General features: G+C 51.4%; 1 protein-coding gene across 3 annotated transcripts in view; it reads left to right on the top strand.

Moving 5' to 3' along the window:
* The window catches only part of PEMT (phosphatidylethanolamine N-methyltransferase), a 42,575-nt gene extending 21,788 nt beyond the window's left edge, over positions 1-20,787 (top strand). For all 3 annotated transcript variants that reach the window (XM_032126099.1, XM_032126097.1, XM_032126098.1), the window contains exons 3-8: positions 1,018-1,133; positions 8,985-9,130; positions 13,683-13,794; positions 17,756-17,830; positions 18,617-18,677; positions 19,380-20,787. In XM_032126099.1, coding sequence (XP_031981990.1) covers positions 1,018-1,133; positions 8,985-9,130; positions 13,683-13,794; positions 17,756-17,830; positions 18,617-18,671 — 504 coding nt within the window. In that variant the 3' untranslated portion in view covers positions 18,672-18,677; positions 19,380-20,787. The remainder of the gene's footprint in view (positions 1-1,017; positions 1,134-8,984; positions 9,131-13,682; positions 13,795-17,755; positions 17,831-18,616; positions 18,678-19,379) is intronic.
* The last annotated feature ends 1,006 nt before the right edge of the window (positions 20,788-21,793 follow it).

Below are 21,793 nucleotides of genomic sequence, written 5' to 3'. Positions count from 1 at the left end.
GGATGCAGGAAAGGTAGAGAGTAAAGTAGCTGTAAGGATTTTTATCACCTGGGAGTGCCGGGCCTGGATTTGGTGACTGGGGTGGATCTGGTCCTGCTCTTTGGGAGCAGCTCCAACCACCTGCGTGCAGCAGCCTCCCAGGGTGAGAGGGCACCTCCTCATCCATGAGGCGGTTTGGGCAGGGGCCCATCAGCATCTGCATAACAGGGACATGAACATGGGAGCCAGTGAAAAGTGTGCTGTGAAGGATGCTAACGCCTCCCCAGGGATGGTGCATGTGGATGTGTGAGTCCTGGGCTGGGATGGGTGAGGAGGGCAGACTAAACCTTACTGGCTACAATTGCTGAATGCTGATGAAGGCTAAGCTGGTTCAGCTGGTACAAGTGGAAGCACTTCTCTGGGCAAGGCTGGCAGATCTTGTCTTGGGGAAGCTTGAGGGAGGGCTTGCAAACTTTCCTGGATGTGTGCAGGGAGGGGTTGTTCCTGTCAGGTGTGATCCCTGTGATTGGATGTGGGAGATGCCACAGACCAGAAGATGAGAGTTGAGCATCCCTGTGTTGCATCCCCTGCTCAGGGATCTGTTTTCCTTTCAGGAGAGCAATATTAGGATCCGTGGCAGGGGCCTCTTGTTTTTGGTGGCCGGGAGACAGCCTTAGCAATGCTCTCAGCCTTGTTGGACACATGCCCAAGCCTCATATTCCCCAAAACTGATGTGTAGGGTATTTTTTGGTTTGGTGGTTTTTTTTTTTCATGAGCCTGTGCCTTGTTGCTGCTGGCTGTCCTTGTGTGCAAGGGCATATGCAATACAAGCAGGGTCTGGCATGGATGGGAGAAGGAACTTCCATCCCCAGGCTTGGTTCAGCCATGTCTCATCAGTGGCCTCCGCTTGTTTCTTGCACAAAGCCACACAGACAAAGTGTCCTGAACATGTGAGGCCAAGGCTGTGGGATTTGTGCTCCTGGGGCAGCCTGTTCCAAGCACCCGAACCACCCACTTTGTTTTCCCTTGTCTCTCCAGGTAGCCAGATGGGAGCACAAAACACGAGCGCTCAGCCAAGTCTTCGGCTCTCCACATGCTGCCTGTTACTGCCTGGGTGCTGTGATCCTGGTGCTGAACTGTGTGCGGAGCCACTGGTAAGGAGCTCATCCTGCTGCTATATATCCATGGAAAGAAATGCCCCTGTAGAGTGGGGGGAAAGAGGGACATTTGCTCAGCAGTGTTAAATCCAGCCCCAGCGTATTACTTTTCCATGGCTGGATAACTTCAGCCAGCAGCAGATTTATTCCAAGGTTTGTAATAAAGATGAGGGATGCAGCATCATGGCCAAACCCATCAGTTTGACCAGTTGTTAAGTGTCACAGGTTATCTTGCTCTGCTCCCTGGGGATGTTTCCCCTCTCCTGTGAGCAGCCCAGGTGGCAGGAGGGCTGTTTACCCAGGATGGATCATATGTAACAGCAGAATTTTTAAATTTTCTTGTAAAAATCATAAACAAAATTAAAGCTGCTTTTAAGAAGCCGCAGTTTCCTGTGCAGAAGAGCAGGATTACCTGTGCACTTCACAAACAGTCTCTTGAAATTCTTATCTGCTATCTCTAAACACTACCTGTGCTAGCTAATAGTATTGCATGACTGATACACCAAACTCCATGGGAATATGTCCTTTAACATTCCCAGTGCAGCAGAGAGGTTTTACTGCAGAAGATTTCCTCAATGCCAGCAATTTATCTGCGATCTGGTAGGCTTTATCTCCACTGCAGTTAGGAGAGACAGACTCACTAAATTCCCAGATTCAATTATACCAGGGTCAGAGCTAATGGGTTGTTTAGTACTCTGGGTAATTTCCCAGGCGAAGAGTTCTCAGGTCGGAATTTGCACATGTATTTAAGAGCTCTGCTTTCCTGGAAATGACACCAGGACCTGCCCTTGCCCCTCTGTGTTTGTCCCAGCTACTGCTGATGGCAAAAACAGAAAGAAAGCTTGCAGTGAACAAGGCTATAATCGAATGCAGAGGGCATGTGTGTGTGCTGCTGATGTCTTAGTGACACAGCGGGCTTGGATTTTGCTGGGGAATGTCTCGACAGTCTCTTGCACAAATTACACAGTTACTTGTTGTCTGGGAAGCAATGCAAAGCCTTGTCCTTGCCTTTAATTAAAAACATGGCTGGTGGAGGGACAATCTCCATTCCCAGCGGTCCTGCTGGCTCCTGGGTCAGCGAGGCTCGCGGGTCACAGCGAGGTGCTGAGGGGGAACTGCTGGGAGAGCCAAAGTGGCCTCGTGTGTCCTGGCACTGCTTCACGCTTTGCCCCTGCAGAGCCCTCAGAGCCCTACCAGGGCTGGCTCTGCTCTGTGTCATGAGGGCTGTGGGACTCACTGAGTTTGGCTGTGCCTGTGCAGCCCAGCAGTCAGGCCCTGAAGGAAACAGCAAGGTCGATCCAGGGGGCTGGAAAAGCCCCATCAGGACCTTGGGTTTGGAGGAGAGGCTCTAGAAGACGGGGCAGCTCAGCCCCACCAGAACACAGACGAGATGCCAGCCCGTCCCGATGGGCCAAAGCCTTCAAATTACTGCAATGGGAAGTTTATTTTGCCCAGATGTTTCCAGGTGTTTGGTTTATTCCCTCCCCTTTCCTTGGTGCTGAAGTTGGCCTGAGTGATGGCTAGCAGGCTTTGGAGGCTCTTCAGGCAAGGCAAGCCTTTAACTGTGGGAGGGATGGGATGGCTCCAGGGTGATCATCAGAGCAGCAACTGCTGGAGTTATCCCAAAACACACCTGGGAGACTCACTGCCTCCATTCCCAGCTCAGTGAGCCCTCCAGGGCTGCCCAAGGCTTATTGCTCCAGCCTGGAGAGCTTTTGCTGCTTGGGAAGGATTCATCCTGCCCCTTGCATGATGATACCAGCCAGGTCCAGCCTGAGGTTCCACTGACCAGCGGGGCTTCATATGACACAGTCCCTGTCATCTCAGTGGCCAGTGATGCTGGGAGAGACACTTCTCACCTGCTCTTGCTATTTTGCTTTTTCCTTTATTTTATTCTCTGAGTCACTTGTACTGGAGCAGGTTTTCTGCTCCTCAGCCCCTCAGAGACAGTCGCTTGGCTCGGGCTGTGCCTGACACAGTGGCCAGGGTTGCTTGTGCAGAGCGTGAGAGCTGCTGATAGTGAGCAAAAAGGCAGCCTCAGGGGTCCCTCCACCCCCAGTGCTGTAATCCAGCCTTTAAAACTCCTCTCTTCCTGCTCTGGGGACTTGTTATGTGGGTGGGGGCTGCCAGGGAGCGATGAGGAGCCATGGGGATGTTTCTTTTGGTTTTAAAAGCCTGCTTCCTTTTTCCAGCTGAATTTTTGAAAGGCTCCGAGCTGGGGGCGGAGGAGGGGAGGGCAGAGCAGACAGAACTTTGGGAGTGGGTTGGCATTTTGGCTGACAGCAGCTGGGAGCCAGGATGCGTGGCTGCTTCACCACGCAGGGTCTGTGCTATGGTCCTTCCTCAGCCCAGCACCCTGATGCTATCGTGCCAGTTTGGCTCCAAAAGGATACCTTGCGTGTAAGAAGAGGGATGTCTTTGTGCTCAATTAAGCAATTAGATGCTTCTCAGCTCTCAGCTTCATTATCAGCCTTGGCTCGCAATCCAGACTGACCTGTGACCAGGGGGGACCTGCTTAGTCAAGTGCACAAGACAAGCATCCTTAATTGCTTTGGTGCAATGATTATTTTCGTTACAGCAGTTTCTTTCTGAGAGAAACAAGAAGGAAGGAACTTCCATCACCGAGGCTCCTATCTGTGAAAACAATTCCTGAACTTTTGACCTATCTGCACTGTGTGCAGTTTGTGACTGTTATCTGTGTGACAGGGGACGTGACAACCTTCACTGTCCTCCAGACTCACATCCGGTGTCGCTCTCTCCTCCCTCACCACGTTGTTGGCATCTTTCCCCGCATGAGTTTATTCACAATTAGCCACTAGCACTGCCTCCAAACCCTCCTGCACTGCCTTTGGCACACCCTGGCACACTCCCCACCCCTGAGCAGGTACACAGGGAGCTTCTGAGCCTCCTACCTGACAGGTGTCAGGATGTTTGACTCAGCTTAAATGCAACACCCACGTGCACACCTTGACTGGGGGCACTGCAGGTCATCCACTGGGGTACCCGTGTTGTCTCCGTGTGAGTGAGTCCTGCAGAGGCTGTGCCAGGCAGTGCCATTGGCAATGGCTCAGTGGCATCGTGCTGCAGGCTGGCATCAAGTCCTGCATTGATGCCACACTCTGGGTATTGCCTCCAGTGTGGATTTCTCACTTGGAGCTGATTTATTTTCCAGGAAAATAAATCTATCCTGGGACAGGATTTTGCACGGAAAAGGGGTTGTTTGTCATTGCCAGGTAGTGCCTCTCACCTTATGCTCAGTCCTGTTTAATTTTGTGAGCTGGCACCCTAAATGAGTGTGCTGTAAATGGCATCGATCCCAGAACCACATGGCCCTGTGTGCAGAAGTGACCGAGTTTGATGATGGGAATCGAGCGTGGCCTGATGGAGCTGATGCCCCCTCTGAGCCACAGTGCCAGAAATATCTGATGGCTGTTCAGGAAAAGCCTCAGGGAGCCAACAGCACCTCCTGCCCACGGCATCCAGATGAGGAAACCTCACAGCACAGATGTGGGGCAGGGGGAGAAGCTGCCACAGCCCCCAGCTGACCTAAATAACACACACACCCCAGTGCTGTCTGAAAAGCAGAGTCATTATTGGCAAAAGAAGCTGTGAGGATGATGACAGGACTGACAATTGCCAGTGGTATCGGCAGGACGATTTCAGTGTCGTTGAGGTTGCTGTTTTCAAATTAACAAGATCTTTTGTTGCATCGTGTGCTGCTGGGCACCACCGGATGGTTTTTATCCCCATGGCTTCCTTTAGCCAAAAGGAACAAAACCTCAGGCATAGGGCACGGACCGACATCCCACACAGTGACTGTGGCACCTTGCAGTGGTGGCTGTTGTCACCAAAACCCTGGTTGCCTGTACCGCTGCTGCTTCCTTGCTGCCTGCTGGCCCCTGTCCCAATTCTGCTCCAATTGTGCTTATCAGCCCCAGTTTCCAGGCTGGTTTTTGGGATCATTCAAAGGGAGCACTGCTGGGCTGCTCCCTGCAGCGACCCAGTTTGCTGGACGAGGTCTTTGTCCTCCTTTGGAGGAGAGGGATGACAAAATACACTTGGTGGGGACTACTGAGAGATGCCCCCAGCAAGACCTAGAAAGCTCAACTTTTCTTTTAGTACAATATTTCCAGGTTTTCTTCCTGCTCCATGTGGCCTTTGGGGATGCATTTCGGGCTGTGACTTGTTACGTTTTCTGGTTGAATAAATCAGCACCTGATGTGTAAACCTGGCTGCCATGTCCTGTCCATGTCCCAACCAGAGGATCTGCTGCCGATTTCCCTTACTCCCACTTTTTTCCTGTGAACCCACTGGTGTGACATGTCCATCCCCATAGTGAAGAACCACTTTGAGTGGTTTTCCCGTTCGTGTGGTTTATTATGTGGTAGATGGAAAGAGGAGAGATTCAGACTAGATACAAGGAAGACATTTTTTATGAGAAAATTTTTTATGTGGAAACACAGGTTGCCCAGAGAAGCTGTGGCTGCCCCATCCCTGGAAGTGTCCAAGGCCAGGTTGGATGGGACTTGGAGCAACCTGGGATAGTGGAAGGTGTCCCTGCCCACGGCAGGGGCTGGAACTAGATGAGCTTTAAGGTCCCTTCCAACCCAAGCCATTCTGGGATTTCCATGGAGCACTGATAAGACTTCTGAGTGTCTGAGCAAGTGCCTCTCTGTTTTTGAGAAGGGTGGGCAGAACAGTGCCTGCTGCCTTGGCTGCTCCATCCTGACAGGAATTAGCCAAATCTGCCAGTTTAGCCAGAGCAGAGTTGAAGGATTTGGGCTTTTCCCAGCTGATGGAGAATGTGTGCCTCTGGCATCATGCTTCAAACTGGCAAATATGGGGAGATTTCAGGGGAAGCCCCATTTTCCCTTTGCCAAAGCTGGGGGCACCTTCCAAGCCCCGCTATGGGGACAGCCCTCCTCATGACAGCAGCCAGGGATGTGATCAAAGTAGGTCGCAGCCTCCCCACCCTCCCCTGTGCTGGAAAAGGGATGGATGCTGCTCACCATGGCAATCACTCCGCTCGGCACAGAAGGCAATTCCAGGTACTGGGACAAAGCCTGGCTCTAATTGATGTCCTCTTGGGTGCTGAGCTGCGCCACTGCCTTGTCACGAGCCTGAAATAAACGCTGTCACCAACGTGACTCAGAGGCGCATGAAGGAAGGGACTGGTTTCATGACAGACTGAAATATGTGGTATTTCGGGAGACTGGCTCACTAGCAAGGGAAATGCCCAAAACCTTGTCCTTCCCTGCCAGGGAGGGCAAAACACGGCCAGGGAGGCTCCCTCACCATCGTGGATGCTGAAATAATTGATGGCTCCATGCTGCTTGTCATGGCCCAGTGTCATAAATGCTTAAAAGGTTTATTTACCAATTCTGAAAACTCCTGAGCGCATCATGTTTAATGCAAATAGAGAGTGTGTTTAGGAAGATATAAACCATTCCTAGAGGGAAAGGCAGTCCATTATCTCTGTGCAAACACCTCCCTCTCTAGCTGTAAGCCAAACAGCAGGGAACTGAGCAAGACATGCTGATGAGAATAACTAATGCAGGCCTATCCATGGTCGCATGGAAAGGAGGGATGGGATCATCTGGAGCAGGACAGACAGCTTTGCCAAAACAAACCATACCATGTGCTGGTAGCAAAACTTGCTGTGCTGATTCCCAGCCAGCCAGTTCGTGCACCTTTGTTCCATGTTCCAAGACCAGGTCGGATCACCAGCATCGGATAGAGGAGCCCCAAGGATGTGGGAGAGTGTGGGTCCAGCTTATCCAGAGCAAGAAGCAGGCTCTGAGGGCTTTGGTCTTGCTGTGCCTCTTTCTGCTTTGCCATCTCTTTGCCAAGGCCTGAGATCCAAGTGGGTTCCAGCTCAGTGCTGCTGTCCCAGATTTGCCTCCCTGGGGATCAGCAAATTCCTGTAAAATCCTTCCTGGTGCTGGTGCCCTCTGGATAGATCCTGGCCAGGTGTGGAGCCAAACCCTAATGCTGTGAAAGGCACATCCTGCTCTGTGTGAGTAAAGAGCTCCAGAGCATCCCCAGGGATGTCAGGGTGTGTTCTGAGTGCACAGCCAGGCCAGAATTCCTCAGACAGAAAGGCACATCCCTGCAGGGAGATTGCTTTCCTCCCAAACCCAGGTAGTGCTGGTAGCAGGAACGTGGATTTTTTGGCTTCCTCGTAGAGGAGACTTGTGTCATTTAAAAATAAACGCCACGGAGATGATGCAAAGGGTTGTGCAGCTGCTGCTGCTTCACAGTGCAGCCAGATTTGCGTCTTCCCATCGGAAATGACTTTAAGCTAAGCCAGTGTGTGCCTGGTGAGCACAGGGAGCTGTGCTGGGCACTGGAGGAGGGCCAGCCCTGGGGACTGTGCTTACATCGCCTGGGGCCACGCCGTTGTTCCTCTGTCTGTGCTTGGCTCCCAGGAAAAGGAATTTCCCTGTAATTTCCAGAGTGTAAATCACCCAGATGCTGTGTTCCTGCTCACTTCTGAGCGTGTTACATTTATTCCGTGTTTTATTTCCTTGCTCCAGTCCAAACTAATGGTTAAATGTCTTGCTCTGAGGTCCTAAAAACTCCTCAACAATAGAAAACCTAGTGGGAGCAAGCTCCAAAGTGAACAAAAGATATCAGCCAGATTCCTAAACCATGGAGTTTAAGTATTATCCTGGACTTGCTTGATGCGTGAACTTGCCATCAAGCCTTTGAAAGGTGTGTTTCCAGCTTCCTGGCCTTCAGCCATGCAGGCAGGACTTTCTGTCTCAGCCTTTATTTGGGCAACAGAGAAAATCCAGGGGTTTGCAGGGCTTAGGGAAGATGGACACCAGGGGAAGAAACTATCCCAAGCCCTGCACTAAGGAAGGACTTTCCAGCTGAGGAGCCCAGGACTGTGAGCAGGAATAACTCTCCTGGCCCTGACAGACAGTGGTGGCTGGAGGTGCAGGAGAGCTGTTATTCTACTTGAATTTTAGCCTCCAGGGTGCTCATTAAAAAAAGGCTCAAAGTTTCCTACCTCATGTGTCAACAACATGTGGGGAAACACTGTGTAGAGCTCTGTAGGTCTATTATCTCCTCTTGTGTTATTAATGGTGTTTTTTTAATCACAGCGTTGTCTCTTTTGTCACCATGCGTTTGTGTCGGAGCCGTGTGCGATGCTGAGCCTGCCAAGCCCTGGCTCTGGGCAGAGTTCAGGGGGCTGAAGGGAGTGGTCAGCATTATTCCGATCACAAACGAGTATTTGGAAGGTCAGACCCGAAATGCCTGACCCAGCCTGGAATGGAGGAGCTGTGTTCACACTCCCTCTTCTCTCGTATTTTCCTTTTGCCGTTCCAATCCTCCCCCTGACTGTCAGGCTCCAGCCGTGAATCACTCCTGGGCACGTGGCTAACGCATGAATGCTGCAAAATATTTTGATGGAGGGAAACGGGGGTGGGAGCACGAGATAATCCAGCCAGTTGTTCCCAACTCTTCGAGTCCTGTGCCGAGGCATCGCAGCCTCCAGCATTTGCAAGGGTGTGTGTCCCAGAGCTCTCAGTAATGGTGAAAACAGGGATTTGGTCAATAAGGCAAAGCTTTTGATATCACAAGTCAGTGGGGCTGGTATTTCCAGGAGCTAGCAAGGGTTGTGGGTAGAAATACCAGCCCCCAGTCAAGCCCTGGCTGCTCACAGCCTTCAGCTGATTGCTTTTTCCATTGGGTGGTTGAGTAGGCCTGGGTGGAAAAGGGATCTGGAGAAGGGACTTCCTCAGCAGCTTCCACTCCCAAAGCTCCACATCTCCCAGGGAGACGTGGGTGATGTTAATAATGAGTTGCTGTTTTTAACAGCCCTTGTTGTCTCCTTGACAGCTTCACAGAAGCCATGAAGAGCCAGCCGAAGCTGGAGGGCTGGGACTTACACTGGACCTACTACTCAGGCTTGGCCATCTCGGCTGTAGGGACCTTGTTTGTCATCTCCAGCTTCTTAGCACTGGGTTTCACTGGGACGTTCCTAGGTAAGCACTGAAAATCCAACAGCTTTACCAGAAAGTGCATTTAATCCTTGCAGGGATCTCTTGCTAGGGCAGAGTCCTGTGGGAATTTCCTCGTCCTTGCCTTCAGGGCTGTTAGCTTTGTCATTATGATACCAAAGCATGGTCCAACCCTGCTGTTACCTCAGTTACCTCACACTGAGAGGACAACACAGTGGTTTTATACAGCAAATCCCATCACCTCCAGCATCAAGCCTGGAGGTTTGGAGCACAGCTGCTCATCTGCCAGCCCAAACACCCTCCAGAAAAGGGACTCCAAGTTCAAGACCCCACAAGTGGCACCGGCGCAGCGGTTGTGAGCTGTCCAGCAGCCCTGCTCCGAGCACCCACCTGCTCGTCACACGTGCTGAGGCAGGATGTTGTTTGCTCTCCCCTCTGCAATAAACCTGATGTTCGTTGACAGATCCTTTTATCTGCCGCTTTATGGCAGAAGGCATTTTCCACTGCGCCTGCTTTAACATTTAGAGCGTAATTCTGTTGGCATTGTTGACTTTAAAAACATGCCAGTATGTGTGGAATTCATAAAAATAAAGTAGAGACAGGAACAATAAATATCCAAGGAAAGGGGCAGCTCCTGCTGGCTGAAATAATCACAGCCCCAGCTTTGACACCTCATTTAGGCTGTGCTTTTGCAAGTGCTTTACAAACCAAATTCAATTAGCTCCTGTGGCGTCGCTAGGAAGAAGAGAGGGACGTAATAAGCCTTCCTGGTTTCAAGTGGAGTTGCAAAGAAATGTGTTGAGTTGGCCAAAATCCTGCTGCCAGAAATAGAGCTCAGCACTCCTGAACATGTGCCTGCACCCTCCATGTGCAGCCTCACTCCTGGCCCCCTGTCACACCCCTGTTCTTCAGCTACCGGGCACCAGCATCCTCCAAAATCACCAGTAGCCCCCTGGAGTGATGCTGTGCCTGTGGAGACATGTCCAGAAAGGCCAGGCACAGGAGTACCCGTCAGCAAGAACTGCTTGAACGCTCCTGAAGTTCAGCCAGATCTGGAGTTGTTTACGTAAAGCCTGATTCATCCGACCAGGAGGATCCACTGGACTTGAACCGCTGGGAAAAAGCAAACAAGTGAGTCAGGCTCAGCATAAGGGGTGAGGGGGCCCTGTCCCTCAGATCTGTATCCCCCGAGGCAGGGAAGAGGTGGGTGTCAGTGGTCCATATAAGGCATTTCTGCGCCATCCTCTCTGCTGGGGAGGCTCTCCCTGCCACCACTGCCCTGGACTGACACAGCAGGACCAGCTCTCTCTGCTAGCGGGGCATGAGGGGCACCAGGGCGGAGCTGAGTCAGGCCGGGGACATGCCAGGAGCACGTGCTAATGCAGCCAGGCTGGCTCAGGACCTCTGCAGCACTGAGGCATGGCCCAGCTGGAGCCCCACGGAGGATCCATCCTTGGACTGGTAAGAGCTTTTCCGCTTCACATAAGCCCCGTGAGTCCAAGTCAGCAAACTCTTAATGGAGAATGCCCCTCAGTGTGGTTTGTTACCCAGCCATGGAAAAGACACTGAGTCTGCAGGTCTCTGAGGATCTCTTGCTCAAGACTCTCTCAGGATGGGTACTTCCAACATCCGTGCAGGATTTTCATGCTGCACTGGCACTGCTGGAGGAGCAAGGACTTCAGGTAGCAAAGGGTGCACTGCTTGGGCGTCCAGCTTCTTCTCACTGTTGGCATCTGAGCTTGAGAGAAGTTTTGAGAGAGCCTCTGACACACAGGCGCTTCAAAAATTACTGGAGCTGGATGTGACCCTTCCTTTGTGGGTTTTCCTACAGCAGTGAGGGCTGAACTAGGCAGGGCACAGGGCTGCCTGTTGAATTCCTTCCTTACAGCACATTTAGGCTCTGGAGCAGCTGCAGAACACTTCGTGTCTCTAGTGTGGGCTAAGCAGTGCAGTGGGAGCCATGTGAGTCACCCTTCTCCAGCAAGCCTGGCTGTGCCACCCCATCTCCAGCACGGCAGCAACAGCTCCAGATGCTGTTTGCAGCAGCTGGATGTGGCCCCTCTCCCTGGCAGAGCCGTCCCTAGTGCCCTGTCTCCATGCTATGCCCTCACTGGGATTCAGGCATCACTTCAGCACCCTCACTGTTTCCCCTGCTTCCCAAAAAACACAGTGATGAGGGCTTGGCTTCCCGAGGCTGAGGACATGGAGAGGCTGCTTTGCCTGTCTGAGCCCATCTGCCTCATACCCCAGTGACATTTCTTCCAGCACTGACCAAGATTTCAAGTCAATCTGACTTGACCGAAGTCTGTTGCTGGGCCTGGAGAAGGCAGCAACTCTCCAGGGTGAAGCAGAGGTGGTGCTTCAGCCCAGGTCAGGCTCCAGGGATTCTGGGGAGCCTTGCAGAGTGCACTGAATGGCTTTTTGGTGCTGTGATCCCACTGTGTGCAGTGAGATGGCTGCACAGACCTCCAGCAAAAACCAGCTCAAATTAGATGCCAAAGCCCCTCAGCTTGGCAAGGAGCTGATTCCTGATTTGAGGGCTCAGTGAAGGCACAGGAGATGCCCAGGGTGATGCTGTGCAACACAACACACAGTCCTTTCCCTAAGCACCTCTCTGAACATAAAACACATATAAACCACCTCTCTGGTGCTCATGTTCATTGACCTGTGCAGGTTTAGAGGCAGAGATTACGTTGGAAAAGCTCCTGGGGAGCTGCCTGTGTGCTCCTGCTCGTGGGGAGCCTGCCTGGAGGGTTCCACAGCCCCACCAGTGCTGGGTACAGATAAGCCCCTGCCAGCCCCACAAACCCAGGGCTTTGTGTCAACCTCCTCAGCGCCAGTGCCATTTGGGGAGTGAGGCATTCAGCTCAAAGGCGAGGGCGGGCAGGGGATAATGAAGCATTTTGACACATAAGAAAGCACAGAAACGGGCTGTGGCAGGGGGTGATATGTTCTTTCTACCAGAACAATCTCAGAGATGTATTGCCAAGTAACTGTGAGAACATATAGTATGAATACGAGGCAATTATCTCACTTAGTGGCCTGTAGTTAAAGCCCAAAAGCATTGTGTAATTGGGCAGGGGCTGTTTATCCTTAGAAATAAATGTTTTAGCACCATGTGAGGTCAAAGAAATTACACTACGATCCAGGTAATAATAATAACCTTGAATAGTTTGCACTCCTGTAATGCCTTTCATCTGGATTTGTGAGCACTTTCTCACCATACATTAATCCTCACCACCCGCTGTGCTCTAAGAAAGACTGATGTTATGATCGGTGCACAATAGCACCGGGAGGGACAGAGGAGACTTGCCCAAGGTCAGGGAAGGGGCTGGCAGCAAAGCTGGGGACACAGCCTGAGGTGGTGGCAGTGCTCTGGGCTGAGGGACCGGCTGCTCCTCACGGATCCATGCTTGTCTTGTGCAGTGGACATGGAGCATGGATGGTACAGTGGACAGAAGGGAACAGAGCTGGGGAAGGGTCTGGAGCACCTGGAGAAGCTGAAGGAGCTGTGGGGGGCTCAGCCTGGAGAAAAGGAGGCTCAGGGGGAACCTTTTGGGTCTCCACAACTCCCTGACAGGAGGGGGCAGCCGGGGTGGGGGGTCAGGCTCTGCTCCCAGGGAACAAGGGGCAGGACAAGAGGAGATGACCTCAAGTTGCACCATGGGAGGTTTAGTTTGGATATTGGGAAAATTTCTTCCCCAGAAGGGTTGTCAAGCCCTGGCATAGGCTGCCCAGGGCAGTGGTGGAGTCACCATCCCAGGAGGGATTTAAAAGCTGTGTAGATGTGGCCCTTTTTGGTCTCACTTGTAAGACCAGCAGAATCAGAGATCTGCATCCTGGCCCTTTACCCCCCCCCCCCCGAAATGTTGCTCACGAGCTGCACACCTCCTTGTCATTTCTTTTCCAAGCTCCTTTCAGGAGGGTGGAAGGATTACTCCGAGGTAGATGGGAAGCTGGTTGGATACTGACAGTTCTGAAAGCTTTCCTCATTACAGATGACAATCACCCATTATCATCATCATCATTGTGCCAATAACTGCGTGTTTTGTAGGCAGAGGTGCTATTTTCTGAAATTCTGAGAAATTCTCTGAACTATGAGATAAGGGTGACATTATGGATGAGGGCATTTGGTCGTGGTGGTCATGATTATAACAGCTCCAAACGCCATTACACGGCACTGGGCTTATTTTCACATTAAATGGATTTGCTCCTGTGCACTTGCTTCCTTGTGGAGTGGCATCTGACAGGCAATTTTACAAGTGAGAAAACCAGAATTAACCAGTTGGGACCTCGAGAGCTGCGTCCTGATGAGGGACGTGGCTGCCATAACCTCATTGCAATGCAGGAATCTTCCTCGTGGGCAAAGAGCCATTCCTGGAAAAGCTGATAGACACAAAGTAAACAAACAACTTATTTGTTGCTGTTTTCTCAGCCTGGAAGTCAGTGCTAAAATCCTTTGCTGTGTATCCCTGGCAGGGATGCCCTGTGGCACAGGGAGGGTATCAGTGTGCCAAAGCCCCCCATGACTCCCAGTTTCATGGAGCCTAACCAGAAGCTCTCTGCTTGCTCTTAGGTGATTACTTTGGCATCCTGATGGAGGAAAAAGTGACCAGCTTCCCCTTCAGCGTCCTGGATAATCCCATGTACTGGGGCAGCACAGCCATCTACCTGGGCTGGTCCCTCATGTGAGTACGTGCCCCTACAAACACCTCTGGTTGTAGGGCGAGTGTGGGGTTTCTTGGCAGGGCATGAGGTGCCAGGCTGCATTGGGGGCCAAAAAAAACATGCTGTGATGGCAGAGAAAGTGCAGCATCCCCTGACTTCTGTCTCCCTGGCTATTTTTGTGCGTGGAAAATCTTGTGCTGTCTCAAAACACTCACAGCATTTGTTGTAGAAAAATAAATAGCAGCCAAGTGCTGGGGGAGAGGAGGCATCAGCAAATGCTCTGCAGCTGAATGAGGTCCTTGGCAGACTCTGCACGTGGAAAAATCAACAGTCAGGGCCAAATTCATGCAGGGTGTCACTCGGCAGGGGCAGGGCACTGGGACTGGGGAGCAGTGTGACCCTGCAATTACTCTGACAAAAACAAAACAAGCCAAGCCACCCTTTCCCCCAGCCCACAGTGATAACACTTCCGAAACACTCCTTGTGTGATACAACACAGCTTAATAGCCTGCCTAGGAGGAAATGAATAGGCTGTAATTTAGCAGCAAATGAGCAATATACTCTATTCAGTGTAACAAGTTTGATGTGGTTTTCATTTAATATCACATTTTATTTATTTGCCCAGGAGAAAAAAAAAACCCTGGCTGTGTTACTTCAGGAACCCGTGGAGTGTTGCAGGCCATTACCACTGGGTATTTTGCACTGGTGCTCCTGACTGTGACCACTTCTCCTCTGCTTGGGTGGAAATATGAAGTGCTTTGCCACTTTCTGGTCATTTTTTCAGCCATGTGTGCAGGCCCTGGTAATAAGTAAGGCTGATGGTTTCTCTCCTGTCTCCACTGAGCCTTGTTGCTGTTAGTTCTGCACTTGAAATCCCCCCCTGGTGCTGTCAGGGTTGGCTGCGTGAGGCTGTTTCCCTTCCTGGCACAGCCACGGCACTGGATGGGGTTTAAATCCTGGGAAATGGCGCAGGAGAGCCAGAGGGAGGCAATGCTGGACACGAGAGTTGGCCACAGGGTCTGCAGCAGCACCATGGAAACATGGATATTGCTGTGGGAAGTGGGGCGGAGCTGGGGCAGGATGAGTCCCCCCACAGCAGCACAGAAGGAGGAATTTGACCAGGAGGAATTGTAAGGAGATCTTAATTTGTTTTAAAATTAGCATCAAACTACTTCCTAAAACCTTTGCAGAATCCAGTGAACTCTCCTGAGCTGTTTCTATCACAGAATCCCTTCATCACCCCTCTCATTGTGGTCTTCCACCACAATTCCGAGCAAGAGCAGCTCGAAGCAGCTCAGGATAGCAGTGATTGCCTGCTTTTTCTCGTTAAAAGGCTGCCACCATTAAGGCCAGCGAGGCGTGACAAATAATTGCTGTGAACAAATGGCTGGAGCTGTGCAAAGTGGCACCAAGACACCGCCCACTTGCCTGGGGGGAGCTCAGCACAACCCTTCTCTCGGTGGTTTTGGCTGTTTGTCTTCCCTGGGATCTCGGTTCATATAATCACACAGTCATTTAGGTTGGAAAAGGATTCTAAAGTCATCGAGTCCAAGCATTAACCCAGCACTGCCATGATCACCACTAAAACATGTCCCCAAATGCCACATTTACCTGGCTTTAAATCCCTCCAGGGATGGTGACTCCACCACTGCCCTGGGCAGCCTGTGCCAGGGCTTGACAACCCTTCTGGGGAAGAAATTTTCCCAATATCCAAACTAAACCTCCCATGGGGCAACTTGAGGCCATTCCCTCTTTTCCTGTCGCTTGTATCCCTGGCTCCACCTTTCTGTCTGGGAGTTGGAGAGAGTGAGAAAGTTCCCCCTGAGCCTCCTTTTCTCCAGGTTGAGCCCCCCCAGCCTCCTCAGCTGCTCCTGATGCTCCAGACCCATCTCCAGCTCCATTCCCTTCTCTGGACACCCTCCACTGGCTGAATTTTTGTGGGGGTCCACGCTGTCTCCTGAGGTCCCAGGGCTTTCAGAAGATGTCAGGTGTCTGCCCTCAGAGGCCAGAGCTGATGTCCCATCTCTGTGGCAGCGGGAAGGATGCTGGAGGAATGTGTTTGCTGTCTGGTTCTGGCCAGACCTGGAACACAAAGCACATTTGTCCTCCACTGGTGATGCATCACTCCTTATCCTGGTATCAGAACCCAAAGGATTGATCCATTTTCATCCATAAGGGGTGAAAATACATCACATAAATCATTCTGTCCTCTGACTCCAGTCCAGCCTTAAAAGCATCAAATGGGGTGACAACCCACAGCCATGGGGAGCTGCAGCAAGGCTGGGGACAGACAGACTTCCTACCCAAAGAAAAAGTCCTTCTAGGACAACAAAACCTTCCTGACTGATTCATCATCACTGCTACAATCAGATGTGGCCTAATATGTAGGTCAAACTCATAAGAGGACAGGAACAGTTCACCCAAATTCTGGTCATCACCTGTGTCGAGCAGCCTCGTTTCTCCTGCGAGACAAATGGAGCATTCACTGTGTGGGGACAGTTTTGTGTGCCTCTGGTAGGGAAGTGTTCTAACTCACAGCAGCAGACTGTGTAAATCAGAGCTGGAGCTGCAGCCAAATGATGCAATTAGAGGTCTTGCTGTCAACAAACAATCATGTAAATTTGTTCTCTCTGATAGGAATCAAGAAGGAGACATGACTAAGCATGTAATAGCAGGGGGTTGGGAGAGAAAGAAGTTGCCCGAAGCTTCCTAATGAGGGAAAAAGTTATTATAGAATGAAAACAGTGAAAAGGTGGAGATTTGTGGGTGCCTCTTCAGGAACTGAGGAGGCTGGGTGGTACCTGAAAGTGGCTCCAGTACAAGGTTTAGGTAGTTCAGTCTCTCTCTGCAGGTGTGTTTTCCCAGCAGCCCAAGTCACCTTGTACCAGGCTTGTGGGATGTTTGTCCTCATAAAATCACAGAATGGTTTGGGTTGGAAGAAACTTTAAAGCTTATCTTAATTATCCCCCTTAATTAGGACTCTGGTGATTGCCTTTAATTGCTGGTGGCAGCTCAGCTCTGAGGGGGACGCTGTCAGCAAATAAAGTATTTATCTGGCCCTTGGTGAGGAAATGTGCAAGGCCAGGCTGGACAGGGTTTGGAGCAGGCTGGGATTGTGGAAGGTGTCCCTGCCTATGGCAGGGGGCGGGATGAGATGACCTTTGAGATCCTTTCCAATCAAAACCATTCTGTGATTCTATGATTCTATGACGTCTCTCTTTAGAGCAGGAGGTGATGAGGATTTTTGGTCCCAAAGCTTTGGCCTCTGCTAAAAGGAACAGCCATCTCCATTGTATCCACAGTTCTTGATCATCTCTCCCCATAACCAGACAGTGAGGAGCGGTGGGTGGCATTGGTCCCCCATGCTGTGCCTGGTGACATCTCGCTGGAGGACACATTCCTGAAACACCTTGAAATGGGTTTAAAAGAGAACCAGGCTCCAGTGCAGCACCCAGCCCTGATGCAGCACCCAGCCCAGCACCCTTCCCAGGGCAGGAATGGACCTTCCCATCCCTTTCCATTCCCATTCCCATCCCTGCACTGGCTGAGGCGCCACTTGGATGTGTGCGGTGCCATACGCTGCTCTGTCTGCCTGGTGTCCCCTGTGCCCTGGGTGGCCCATCTTTTTGGGACATCAGGCATTTCCCTCAGAGCATGGGCTGGGAGCTGCAGCCGTATGTCAGCAGCTGCTCAGCCCTTAAACATCCCTATAATCTCAGGATTTAGCATCAAAGCAGGAGCTCTCATAGCAGGGATCAGACTTAAAAGAAGTCGCTGAAGTAGGCTGGGGAAGTCTTTGCCAAGGAACATCTGTCTAAGACAGTTAACATTATGCACAGAAAAAACCCCAACCCTTTTGTTCGCTTCTGTTTAATGAGCGAGCGAGAGCTCTGTGCAGCCCAGTGTCTCATTTCACTTTCTCAACCAGGTCTTGCATAAGCCCATGTACTTACCTGATCCTTCCCTTCTCTTTCAAAACAGGCATGCCAGCCCAGCTGGCCTTTTGCTGACAGCTGTAGTGGCAATTTCCTACACAATCGCTGTGCTGTACGAGGGGTGAGTAGCTGTGCAGAACTGGAGAGCTTCTAATTATTTCTACCAGCTTTAACTCCCGAGGTTTCAGAGAACTGCACAAGTAGAGATGTTTTTTTCCAATTAATTCAGCAGGGAAGAAGGAAAACAGAGGATTATTTTTCAATTGTTTTGATAATGGGCAGATTCCACTCTGAAACTATTTGCTGAGTTCTATGAACGTTTGTGCATATTTTATTTTTAGCAAAATGAGACCTTTTTTTCCTTTTGGGTGCCAGATTCTGTTTATAGAAGAACAATAAGGAAGGCAGTGAGAGGACTCATTGTGTCTTCAGAAGAGCCTCTACAAGAAGCACTTGCATTTTGTAGTTCCTTGGATGGGCTTCTCTGCTGTTTTGCACCACAATAGCCCAGCCAGCAGCACAGGATGGAGCAGCACACAGTAATTCCCAGAAGTAGCAGTTGTACTGGTGAAAGGTCTTTTGTATTTGCAAGGGAGGAGGAGATGCAGAGAGCCACGGTCTGCATGAGGGGGAGTCTGGGTGTGTGCTGAGCCTCGTTCTGCTCCGCACGGGGATGGTCCTGTAGCTGCTCCACAATCCAGGGATGGTCCTGTAGCTGCTCCACAACCCAGAGAGGCTGAGACCAGGATTGCCACGGCACAGGAATAGTCAGGCTGTGCCAACCCATGAAGGACAGATTTTGTAGGCCCAAAGGAGAGCACTCACTAGTCTTGATTTTAATTCTTCCTCCCTTCTTTTGCCCCTGTCTTTTGTCTCTGCCCCCTCTCTCGCATCCTCCCAACTACAGGCCTTTCACAGAGGAAATCTATCGGCGGAAGCAGAAGGGAGTGAAGAGCAAGTAGCCCCAGGTACGTTTGCTGATGGGCATTTCAGGGGCTGCTTTGCTGGGCTCCCCCACCAACGAGCACCCCTGCCCAGTCCTGCCTTCCTCAGCTCCTCCAGAGTCCTTTCCACACTTCTCAAAGCATTTGAGCTTCAAGCTTCTGCAAAATCCCAGGCAGAGAGGCTTTTCACAGCAGCAGTTGTGTCCGCCTCTTGGCACCCGACCAGCAGCCCCCAAATTGTTTTGATTATACACTTGAGAATCAGTGTGAGGGAAAATTGCTGGGAAGCTTCAAGGCTCCAGGCTTAATCTGAATCAGGCAGAAAAAAACAGCTATTGGCCGTGGCAGGTGCTCCAGAGAGTGGCAAGGATGGTGTGAGAGGGCATGTGTGCCTCCTCATCCCTCAGGGAAATCAGGCATCTCTGATCCAGCTGCTCCTTGCCTGAGCCAGGAACATTTCTGCCGGTGGGCTCACCCTAAAACCTCAGCCCAGGCTTGTTTGGGGGATCAAAGGCTTCTGTAAAAGCACAAGCTCCTGGCCAGGCTCCTTTCCTGGGGGTTCATTGCCATCCTGGAACTCCCAGTGCATTTGCCTGCTGGTTGTTGGAGAGTTGGGATGATCCCACAGCACTGCTGAGGTTTTGGCAGCACCATAACCGCTGCTGACAGAGCTGCTGTGGCACCAGTGAGGTCCCCAATGGACTCTTGTCCCTTTGCCTTTTGCAGAGCACTCTCTCAGGTACCTCGTGCCTCTCCGGTCCCCACACTGTCTGATTTGCCCATTTTCCTACTGAGATGTATCCTAGTAATTAGCCCAGCAACCCTTAATGAGCTGACTGAGCTCCCTGCAGCGCTGGAAGTGACCAGAGGAATAGCCTGAGTGTGGTGGCAACTCCTTGCCACAGCCCATGGGAGATGGAGGTCCCTCTCCCCAGGTCTCTGTCCAGGTCACTGAAGCTCCTGATGCTCTCCTGGGAGTGACACAGTGAGAGACCTCCCCACCTCTTCTCCCACACCGATTATTGGAGATCTGCAGGGAAAAAGGAATTTCCTTTGGACTGGAGGGAAAGCAGAGTAATGATGGAGACACTGGGGGCCTTTCATAAGTGAGCTCTGAGCATATGGAAGCACCAGCTCCAGCTGACCCTGAAGATCATCTGAAGGTGCTGCCTAAGAGCTATGAGAAGCAGACAAAGCTCGGGTGCAGCAATGGAGAGGGCTCGGGAGCCCCTGAGGATTCAAATGCAGCTGGGGAGGGAACAGAGGAATCTGGTGTGAGCTCAACAACAGCAAAACCTGCTGCAAACCCAACAACCAAGCCCCTCTTTTTTGGGAAAGGAACCTCCCCGTCCAGATCTGCAGTTTCCCACCCGTGCAGAGCCCTGCAGCGTCTCTGCACTATTGCAAAGGCTCCGAGAAAAGTGATTGAAAAGCACAGGGATGTGAATGTATGACCTAAACCACAGCCCAGGGTGATGGAGGGATGGCAGCTGTCCCATGGGGAAATCCCAGCACGGAGAAGACCCAGGGGAAGTCAATCCATATCTGCACCTCACAGATATCCCACCCCTGGCCATGTTGATGCCCTGGCCCCTCCTTTTCCCTGGGTCCACATGAGGGTCCTGCTGCCTTTCCCACCACCCAGTGCCTTCCAGCTGTTTTTCACTGCCTTGCAGGGGCAGTGGGTGAGAGGGAGGGAGGAAGGGAAAGGTTTGTTTCTGCCTTCCACACCATGCAGCAGCCGGGTACGGATGTGCCCCTCTGCCCCTGCTACCAGCCTCGGCACATCCCAGAATTTCCCCCCACTGGATCCTGCCTTGAACAGAAAGACTCCAGAGGTGATGCTGCGGCCTCAGGCTCTGTTTTTACAGATTCCCAGAACAGTTTGAGAAATAAACTGTAAATGACCAAGTGAGCAGGTGCTGGAGAAGGGAGCTGTGCTGCTGCCGGCTCCCACACGGGCACTGGAGCGCGGGGCCACATCTCAGCATCACATCATCCCCTCCACAGAGGGTCCTCCCTCTTCTCAGTGTCACCTCCATGAAACGGTTCCATTTCCTTTTGCTTTGCACATTGTAATTAATTCACCCTCTGGGCATTGCTCAGCAGAATTAAAAGTGTTGGTCTCTTTTCAGTCCAGCCTCCATTTCCTCCGGAAGGGCTCGCAAATGCTGTGTTTGTGTTTCATCACTTCAGAACCATTACACATAGATTTCTTTTTTTATTGCCATCTCCACAACCTTCCTCTCAAAGATTTGGGCATAGTATTTTATTTTTAGATAAGTTTCCACATCCCCTTCACAGTTAATGTTTATAGACGGAGGCTAAACTGGCCCAGTACCCATAGCAACCATCGAGGAGAGGATACATTGCATTATTCAGACAATTTATGTCAGAGTTGCCAGTCCTGGCTCAAAGTCTCTGATGTCAATAAACTTGGATTTGTTGATAAGTGAAATCAGTATTTACTGAAGAAGCACGTGCTCATACGGGAAGAATTACTCCTAATGAGAACACAGCAAGGGCTGTATTTGTGCTGTCTTATTCCCGGTCTGGGGACCATGTGTGCTGTTCCCAGTCCCTTCTGCAAGGCCAGAGGGGACCCCAGTTGTACCATTCCCCTCCCCAGCCAATATCAGCCTCCTAAAATGTGTGTCTGTCACTGTAAACCTCAGTGGTGGAGCTGTTTGCCATCCCATGCCCACAGCATCCCATGAGCACAGGGATTTGTGCTGTGCTGGGACTGGCTTCACGGACTCCTTCGCCCTTCTGCCATTTCCAGCCCTTCCCACTTCCCAGACATTCTGTGGCAGTTTCGCATTGCATTGCACAAGGGTTTTTTTCTGGGGTTATGCCAGACACATCCCTGGTTTTAGTAGTTCTTCCCACAGCAGCCAGAATGGATTAAATGTCTCTGCCTTCACAGAACTGGTTCTGGCTGCCATAAAGTTGGAGTTTGACATTTTAGAGGCGTCTGCTCTCTCCCTGAAGAGGGAATGTGAGGAGCTGGAAGGTGATGTTCCAGCCCATCTCAAGGGGTCTGAGCCCACGTTTCTCCCTGGGGCAGGGGGTGGCCCTCGCCAGGACCAGTCCCAGGTGGTGCTGTGCTATTCCCCGGGGCTGCAGGGAGGGAAACACAG

This window comes from Corvus moneduloides, chromosome 16 (assembly GCF_009650955.1).
Source record: "Corvus moneduloides isolate bCorMon1 chromosome 16, bCorMon1.pri, whole genome shotgun sequence".
NCBI lineage: Eukaryota > Metazoa > Chordata > Aves > Passeriformes > Corvidae > Corvus > Corvus moneduloides.
Note: the sequence above shows the minus strand (reverse complement) of the source record. Positions and strands in the feature narration are given on the sequence as shown.